Genomic DNA, 9968 nt, shown 5'->3' with positions numbered 1-9968 from the left:
AGAAAGTAGCATACTGTACAAAGGTAAAATTAACATATTGTTGCGCTCCACCCCAATCTCCGAGCTGTGAGATTTCCAGGGGTCCCTGTGCTCACCCAGGGTTTGGTTCTCTTGGGAAGAAAGTCAGCGGAGACTGTGGTGTTTTGTTTATTTACACACATTCCAACCTGAGCTTAGGATGGAGGGGTTCAAGGCATCAGCAGTCCAATATTCAGCTTTTCCATCAGTGTTACAGGAGGCATCCTAAAGCCATGGTGCAGAGAGCCTTCAGTTCCCAGCCTTTCCCAGACACACCAAAAACACAAGCTTTTCCTGTGCCCTGGGGGGGGGAGGGCTCTCCTGAAGAGTTTCAATGACAAAAGGGTCTTCCTGGCCCATTCACCAGTTGATGGGCACCTGATAGACCCATTAACCCACCTGGCCACTCTATTAGATTAACAAAAGAAACTCATCTGACCAGCAGAGTGGGTTTCTCACCCACAGGTGCAGGATTCCAAATCAGTGGCTGGAAGAGGACTCATAGAAAGTATCCATCTCAAACCCCAAAATCACAACAATATGTTGCTCCACCTACTTTTAATTCTTGCCCTGCCCACTTCTGACATGTGGTCCTCTCAAGTTTGCCAAGATGGGAATGTGGCTGAAAAACATTATCCACTAAATATGGACTGTCAATTTCAGTTCTCTCACATTTTTCCAATCTTAAATTCAGTTCTCCACATTTCTGCGTCAATTTGCAGGGTTTTTTAAAAAAAAATCCTCATGAAAATTCTTCAGCATCTCATTATGCGACCCTGTTACCTTTACTTGATCTCTCAGTGGCTTTTGATACCATTGACCATGGTATCCTTCTGGGCTGACTTGGTGAGATGGGTATTGGAGGCGTTTTAGATTGGTTCCGATCTTATCTCCAGGGTCATTTTCAGAGAATAGCATTGGGAGATTATCTTTCGGTCCCCTGGCAGTTGTGCTGTGGGGCGCCACAGGGTACCATCTTGTCCCCCATGCTGCTCAACATCTATATGAAGCTCTTGGGAGCGGTCATCAGGAGATTTGGGGCAAGGTGTCAGCAAGCAGGACACTGACCACTGTTGTCCATGCACTGGTAACCTCCAGGCTGGATTACTGTAATGCGCTGTATGTGGGGCTGCCCTTGAGGTTGGTCCAGAACCTGCAGCTGGTGCAAAATGCGGCAGCGAGACTGCTCACTGGAGCAGGATATCGCCAACATGTCACCCTGCTGCTGAAAGAATTGTAGTGGCTGACTATTTGCTACTGGGCCAAGTTCAAGGTTCTAGTCTTGGTGTACAAAGCCCTATAGAGCTTGGGACCAGAATACCTGAAAGACCATCTTATCCCTTATATACCCAGTCCATCACTGCACTCTGCAGGTGAGGGCCTCCTGCAGATACCATCTTATCAGGAGGTCAGTTCCGCACAACATAGGAAACGGACCTTTAGTGTGGTGGCACCTACCCTGTGGAACTCCCTCCCCTTAAATATTAGAAAGGCACCATCTCTGTTATCTTTTCTGTGCCTATTGAAGACCTTGCTCTTCCAACAAGCCATTTATGTTGAGACCTTATCCCAATCTGCGTCTGTGTTGGAATTACTTTTTAATGTGTTTTCAAACCATTTTTAAAAACAATGTTTTTAACCTTTTTTTTCTTTTAAAGATGTCTTGAAAGCTTTTAAAAATGTTTTTAAAGATGGTTTAATGTATTTTAAAGTCTGTTTTTATGATGTTTTAAAGTGTTTTTAGTGCTTTTGTTTGACAGCCAGGATTCCTGCTGGGAGGAAGGGCGGGATATAAATCAAATAATAAATAAATAAATAAATAAATAAATAAATAAATAAATAAAATCTCCTAATAAACACATTTCTGTTGGCAGTTTTGACTCATGTAAACATGTTTGCATGTTATTTTTACTCATGTGTTCATTCGAAGAAGTGCGAATTTAGAAGAATAGTCATGTGCTGGTTCTCATATTGTTTTAGAAAGTATGAATTTGCTCGATTCGGCTTGAAAGGAGAATTAAATTGAAATTCTCCCCCGTTTGTGTTCTCCACCCGTTTTATGGCTTCTGGAGTCCACTGAGCATATTCAGTAGTCATTGGGCTGTTTGAAGACGGGAAGGTAGTTTTTTGCCCCACTCCCTTTTGATTATACTAATTATTGGGTAACCAGGGTTCTCCTGAACATGCAAATACCTCCCTGTAGCTTCCAGTTCCGTTGGCACTCTCCACTTGAGTTTGCTATTAGATGGTGTGATGGTGATCATTATGATGAAAGAGAGCATTAGGGTGCATTCCATGACACTTTGTTCTCCCTACTGTTTATTTAATCCAGATTCAAGCACTTGCCAAGCAAGGAGAAAGGGACAGGAAGAGAAAAAATGGCCGCTGGGATAATACAAAGCCTAAGCAAATTTAGACTCCCCGCAGCGTTCCAGAATCCGTTCCTATCCACTGCAGCCTGCCAGGAAGTGATTTTCCAAGACTTATCCGATGAGGAAGAAATGGAGGAGGAGGAAGAGGAGGAAGAGGAAGAAGAAGAAGAAGAAGAAAGGGAGGATATGGAAACAGGCAGCAATCCTGCAGGCCGCAGGCCGGACAGCGGGGCCACCGACGACGCCAACCTGAGCAACATGGAAATGACACTGCAGCTCCTTCGATTCGCTGAGCGCATCAGTGATGACATCCAGAGGTTTTTTGGCCGGAAGAGCAAAGAGGAATGCCCGGACTCCTGCAACATCTACGAGAACTGCTGCTCCCCTCCCCTGTCAGGGCAGGTGCTGTACTATGCCGACTTGGTCAGGATTTCTCAAGGTGGGGAGCCTGAGGATGATGGTGGTGACTTTCCTGGCCCTTCCAAAGCCCTGGTGCCGATGGACTGGCAGCTATGGTGGTCTTTCTGCAGCCAAGAGGAAGCCAAGAAGCTGGGCCCTCTGGCCGAGCTCTTTGAATATGGCTTGGGCAGGTACGTCAAGCGGCAAGCCTCCTCAGAGCACCGGAAGCTGAGGCTGGAGCGGAAGTATGCCCATGTCGCCCCCATGCATGGCAGGAAGTTGCCCCAGTCTTTTTGGAAAGAGCCGGCCCTCAGCTCCATCTGCATGCTCAACAGCAACCCTCCAGATTTCAGTGACCTGCTGGCCAACTGGACTTGTGAAACCAGCCAGGAGGGCCTTAATACTGGCCGAGAGCATCCCAGCGAGGCTAACAGGAGGGTGGAGAACATGGACCATTTTGGCGGCCTATGAGGCTTCAGAAGGGCAGTCACTCCTGGATCCTGACCAGAGCTTGGAAAAGTTACTTTTTTGAACTACAACCCCCATCAGCCTCAGCCAGCTTGGCCACTGGATTGGGCTGATGGGAGTTGTAATTCAAAAAAGTAACTTTTCCAAGCTCTGACTGACCACATGGATTCTGGTCCTTTACGTATCATAGGGGTTGCTAATCCGGGGCCCGTGGGTGCCAGGGTGCCCATCAGTATCTCTATGGCTCCCACGAAATGTCTCAGTATATATCCCCTCAAAAATCCACAATGCACAAAATGGTGATTTGTGTGTGTGTGGGTCCTGCCTGCACCATTTGTGTGTCCCCGTTTCTGTGCTTTTAGATGTGGCAGCCATTTTGTGTTGTGCCATTCCCCCTACGGCAGCCATTTTGTGTTATGCCACATCCCCACAGCTGTCATTTTGTATGCCACACCCCTTGTGGCAGCCATTTTGTGTTATGCTGCACACCGCACAGGTGCCATTTTGTGACTGGCGCCCGAGACACTTTCTTAAAATTCCAAATGTGCCTGCTGGCCCCTAGCCCTGTTGTGTGCCTGGAAGTCTCCTGCTCAATTGGTATAACTGTAAATAAATATTACCAGTGAAAAAATGTGGGTCTTCTCCAATACTCTCTACTCGCATTTCACAAGGAAATTGACCATGTCAGGAAGTTTGCTGGCAGGACTGACAATAAAACAATAAACTCTGGAGGCAGAGTTGAGAAGGGCTGGAGTCAGGGGGCAGAGCCAGGGATTTTGGGGGGCTCGCTAACAGAGCCTTATGATTAGGGGTGGGTCTGGTGGAGGCAGAGACCAGCCATTTGAGATGGATCTAAGGCAGGGATGGGAACTTCTGACCGTCCCAATGTTGCAGGACTACAACTCCCATCATCCCTGGCTGCTGCAGCTGCTCAGATGTGGAGTCCAGCAACATCTAAAAGGGCACATATTTCCTATCCCTGACCTAAGGATTCATCTACGGCAGGTGTGGGGAACCATTGGCCCTCCGGATGTTGCTGAACTACAACAATCCCTGGCCATTGGAGACGCTTGATGGGGCTGATGGGAGTTGTTCAACAAATTCTGGAGGGCCAAAGGCTCCCCATACCTGATCTAAGATGTGGAGCTACAAGGTGTGTGTGTGTGTGTGTTGTTGTTGTTATATGCCTTCAAGTTTATTACAACTTATGGTGACCTTATGAATCTTTTTTTGGATATATTCGTAGGGTTTGCATGGTAAGAGGTATTCAGAGATGGTTTACCATTGCCTTCCTCTAAGCCTGCGGCACCTGGTATTCCAGGTGGTTTCCCATCCAAATACTAACCAGGCGTGACCCTGCTTAGCTTCCGAGATCAGGTGTGTTCAGGGTAGTATGGCTGTAGGTGTGTGTGTGTGTGTGTGTGTGGGAAATAAACCAGTTTGAATGGCCTGAAAGTTAAAATACTCCCAACAAGTTTTGCCCCTTTCCCTTTTGTCTATCGAGTAGGGACTGGGGGCAACATTTGGCCTGGTTCACATTTTAATGCAAGCTGGTGTTTGTTTTTGTTTTGCAGGTATATTGGGCAACATTTATTTATTTATTTATTTGATTCCATTCGGGAATGGCTTCCCGCAAGAAATATCTCAAAGCGATTTCATAGTTGAAAACACCAACGATAAAAACAATGAAAGAGAACTCAATCTGTAAAAACAGGCCCATGCATACAAACAATGAAAAACAGCGTAGAGACCCGCCAAAATTAACGGACCACAGCCATACCTATAATGTCAGTGGGTCTACTCTGAGGAAGTTTAGCCCTGCAGACAACCCCGTGTGTAGAAACAGTTTCAGATCTAATATAGATTGGGACAAAAAAATTAGCACATCACTGATGCAATGAAAGTGCGTTAATGGTGGGTTTATACTGAACCACTCACATATCATTCGGCTTTATTAGTTGTTCTGTAAGGCTTCCTCAGTGTCACCACATTTTTGCTGTCTGGAGGGTTACTCTTGTGCTACAGCACAACAAAAGGTGCAGCTGACGTGAAAAGGATGCTGTTGATTTACACTCTAAACTTTCTGCCAACCAGTCCCAGTTTCTGACTCAGTTAGATGGTGGCACTGGTGGAAATGGGCAAGTGGTCCAAAGGCACTAAACAAGCAACCCTGCCCCAATCAATATTTTCTTAAAAAAATAAAATCGACCAGGCTGGTTTTTTTTCCCTTGGTAATTTGGCAACCCAAGTTAGAGTGTTAGACTATGACCTGGGAAACCTACCTCACAGGGTTGTTGTAAGGATGGGAAGGAGAGAGCCGTGTATGCCTCCTTGAACTCTTTGGAAGGCAGGTGGGATATAAATGCAACAATTAAAAAATACATAAACAAGATAATACTGGCCTACTGGGTTGAAATGTTGGAGGGGATATTCTGAAAGCCCGTGAAAGACTCTGATGTGTTTCCATACATACACGAGAGAGGGCTGTGCGAGGCAGTGGCTTCAAAATCCAAGTGGTATCAGGAAAGGCGTGTGTGAGAAATGGTGCAATGATTGGAATGTCTGGAAAACAAATCCTGAAGTCATTTGTCTTCTGCTAAGCAAACCTCTCCTCTTTGCACACAAAAGAATCTTATCTGCTTCTTCCGCGCCCTCTTTTCAGGCCAAATCAATCTATCTTTGGCAGATAGATTCTCATAATGCTAGAACTTGTGGACCTTCCATGAAGCTGAATGTCGGAAGATTCAGGAGAGAAAAAAGGAAGGACGTCTTCACACAGGGAATAGTTTAAATTGTGGAATTCGCTCCTAGAGGAGGCAGTGATGGCACCAACTTGGATGGCTGTAAAAGAGGACTGGGCACGTTCATGGCAGAGAAGGTTGTCAGTGGCTACCAGCCATGATGGCTATGCTCTTCCTCTACAGTCAGAGGCAGTCTGCTTCTGAAAACCAGTTGCTGGAAGCTGCAGGAGGGGAGAGTGCTCTTATACTCAGGTCCTGCTTGCGGGCTTCCCTTAAGCATCTGATTGGTCATTTTTGAGGCTGCTGGACTAGATGGGCCACTGGCCTGATCCAAGGGGGCTCTTCTTATGTTCTTAGTTGGGGATCCCTTTTGCTAGAGAAGGAGGCGAATCGACCCAGTCTGCCCTTCCCCTCCATTGTCTGTTTCCTGACGGGATCTTTTCAGAGGTTCTAAAACAGGGATGTCAACCTTGTTGGGTCTGCTCTGTTTCCCCCCCTCGAGAACCCCACGATCTACTAACCGGAGCCAGGTACAAAAGACATCCCAGTAAACATGGAAGAAGACAGTGCCTCTGAGCTGGGAAGGGGGAGACATTAGAAATAGTTTGCATTTAAAGACAAACCTCCCTAATTCACACTTTCTGAAACAATACGTGAAAACGCAGCACAGACATTCTTCAAAGCTTTTGCCGTGCTCTGAATTTTCCAGCCAAACAATGCGATAAAAATGCATATACTAGGGTAAAGTGTCCATTAAAAAGAGAAAATAACATACAGCCAGGTGATTTAAATGTATGAGGTGTAGACAAAACAAGTTGATTCAAAGGGCTCATTTGCACATGCGTGCCAGCATTTGAGAGTGGGACCTGCAACAAAATATTGCAGCGTAGAGTACTCTATTCCATTCCCTGCTCCCTTTTTTTCCATACACACTCCCATACCAGAGAGTCAGCGTTCTATGGCTACTGAGCACCCTCAGTCCTTTTTGCTATTTTGAGTCCCCTCTCTACTTAGCAAGTTTTCAAAAAAAAAAATTGAACTTCCGCAAACCTTGGAAGTCCCCCCAAGGCTGCTAATACTTCCTTCTTGGACGTAGTGCCACTTTGGCTGCATAAGCATTGGCACTCCTGGCCTGAAGGTCAGAAAGAGACAGAACTGCACTGCGGTCAGCAGTCATGAACACATGAGTAAGCAAGACTCAGCTGGTGGAATGACACATGCCATTCAGGTGATGTAGATGTATTGAAGATAACACCAAGGGTCCATCCAATGCATCATCCTGTTTCCAATAATCATCTGCAAAATGCCTCTGGGAAGCCCACCATCTGATGTTCAAACCTCCTAACTGCCTGTTAATCAAATATATACTGCTGCTGGATAGGGAGGCTCTGTCAGCTATTGTGGCTAATAGCCACCCTCCAAGAATTTGGTCACATCCACGCTATATACATAAAGCACCTGGCTTCCCCCAAAGTATCCTGGGAACTGTAGTTAACCCCTCACAGAGCTACCATTCCCAGAACTCTTAATGAACTACAGTTCCCAGGATTCTTGGGCGGGGGGTAAGCCATGTGCTTTAAAATGTATGGTGCGGATGTGATCTTTGCCTGCTTCCTTTTTAAAGCCATTTGAGCTGGTGGTTATTGCCCCATCTCAAGACAGTCACTCTTTATTTATTTATTTATTACATTTATACCCCGCTTTTCTTCTCATGATAGAAACCCACGGCGGCTTACATATGGTTCCCAGGCAGTCTCCCATCCAGGCACTGACCAGACCTGACCCCGCTTAGCTTCAGTAGGGAGCTGGTCTTTTGTGCCTTCAGACCATAGCCTGGGACTTTTATAAGTTAATAACAAACTTTATGCAAAAAAAAATCCTTGTATGTCCCAAATGACTGCCGGTCAGTTTCTTTGGGTGACCCCAGCTTCTGGTGTGATGTCACTCTCCAATATATCCACCTTCCACTGGATCTGTCCTGCTGGCTCTTTCAAGATAAGTGGTGGCATGGAAAACTCGCCACTGTTTTCTTGTGGTTCTTGGTATAATAGACCTCAATATCACACAGAGGCTGTTTGCAAACTATTTCCAGCTTCTCTAAGGGCCAGATGTACATTCAGCAGAATTAAAGTGGTAAAGCTTTTTCTGGCATGTTCCTTAGGGCTAGCTCAAGATATCCCGCATCCCACACCCCAAGACCGGGGGTCCAGAAGCTGCGGCTGGTGCACAATGTGGTGGTGCGACTGCTCAGTGGGGCAGTATATCACCGACATGTCACCCGGCTGCTGAAAGAATTGCACTGGCTGCTCATTTGCTATCAGGCCAAGTGCAAGGTATCAGTTTTGGTGTACAAAGCCCTCTACAGCTTGGGATCAGGATACCTGAAAGATCGTTTTACCCCTTATATACCCAGTCGATCACTGCGCTCTGCAGGTGAGGGCTTCCTGCAGATACCATCTTATCAGGAGGTCCATTCCTCACAACATAGAAAACGGACCTTTAGTGTGGAATTCCCTCCTGTTAAATATTAGACAGGCGCCATCTCTGTTATCTTTTCGGCGCCTACTGAAGACATCCCTCTTTCAATAAGCCTTTTAAGCAGAGACTTTATCCCAGTCTGCTGGAATTGCTTTTAAAGATGTATTTTAAAGTTTTTTAAAAAGATTTTTTTAAAAATGTGTTAATATATTTTTAAAAGATGTTTTGGATTAATATCTTTTAAAGTCTGTTTTAAAGGCATTTTAGAGTGTTTTGAGTGTTTTTGTTTGCCGCCCTGGGCTCCTACCACAAGGAAGGGTGGGATATAAATAAAATAAAATAAATAAATAATAAAGACAGAAAGCAAATGATACCCTTCTGTAAGGCCATCTCAAGATATTATTTTGCTGGTAGGGGCAAAGGACAAGACAGCCCTCTCTCCCCCATGGTGTATACCAAGGGTGGGGAACCTCTTTCAGTCCAAGGGCCACATTCCCCACTGGGCAACCTTCTGAGGGCCACATGCCAGTGGTGGGTGGGGCCAGAGGCAAAAGTGAATGGAGAAACGTGGCCTGATCCTGCAGGCTGTTCTTCTGTTCTTAAGAACTCATTAATGGTCCCCAATGGACCGTTTGGAAGTTACTTGGATCTTTAAACTAAGACCGCATAGTAAGTCAACTGAGGGTGGGCAGGAAGCCAGAAAGGTAATAACAAAAAGGAGACATTTGTTCCCACTGGGATTAAAAAACATGAGAGCAAAACTCAACTAATTTCACATGTTCAAGATGGCTGAATTCGAATTTGCCAAGGCCTCCGATCAAATGTCTCATATTTAGGTAATTAAGTCTAGATTGTGTCTTTTGTAATATTCAATTTATTCTCTGTTCGCTAAGTTGTTGACTTTTGAATTTATGCCGCCCTGGGCTCCTACTGGGAGGAAGGGCGGGATATAAATCTAACAAATAAACAGATAATACATTGGTATGTTCTGCTTTCTCTCTCCTGTTTTGTATTTGTTTTGTATTTTGATGAGTGGACTGTTGTTGTAAGCCCCTTTGGGCTCAGTTCACTCTGGAAAGACGGCACATAATCAGTCAATCATTCAGCCAATCATCAAAACCAACAATAACCACAACCCAGTGTGTTTCATGACATAAAATAATTTATGGATGCAATTTAAATTTGGGGGTTGCAATCCATGAAACTTAAACTCTGCTATTTGTATACATTCAAACAGGGATGGAGGGAAAATGTGATTCACGTCCCATTTAAAGGCGAATCTATCAAATTCACACTTTCCGAGACAGTATGGGAACTGAAACACGGCCCTACTTCGAAATTTGCATGCATCTGAACATTGTGCTGCAGTCCTCCAACCAAGCAGTGTTTGCAAAAATGCATATATTAGAGGAAAGTGCGCACAAAATGAACATATTAGTGGAAGCAACATACAAAAATGCATTGTATTAGAGAACATTGCTTGCAAAAGTAT

General features: G+C 45.2%; 1 protein-coding gene across 1 annotated transcript; it reads left to right on the top strand.

The window, feature by feature from the left end:
• Positions 1-2396: 2396 nt before the first annotated feature.
• PERCC1 (proline and glutamate rich with coiled coil 1) lies at positions 2397-3326 on the top strand. Its single transcript, XM_061600398.1, has one exon. It carries the CDS (start codon positions 2397-2399, stop codon positions 3258-3260), a length of 864 nt encoding a protein of 287 aa, XP_061456382.1. The 3' UTR covers positions 3261-3326.
• The last annotated feature ends 6642 nt before the right edge of the window (positions 3327-9968 follow it).

This window comes from Rhineura floridana, chromosome 17 (assembly GCF_030035675.1).
Source record: "Rhineura floridana isolate rRhiFlo1 chromosome 17, rRhiFlo1.hap2, whole genome shotgun sequence".
Lineage (NCBI taxonomy): Eukaryota > Metazoa > Chordata > Lepidosauria > Squamata > Rhineuridae > Rhineura > Rhineura floridana.
Note: the sequence above shows the minus strand (reverse complement) of the source record. Positions and strands in the feature narration are given on the sequence as shown.

What these genes read in the sequence shown, in the direction of transcription:
- PERCC1 (XM_061600398.1), top strand. Translation starts at nt 2,397, where the DNA reads ATGGCCGCTGGGATAATACAAAGCCTAAGCAAATTTAGACTCCCCGCA.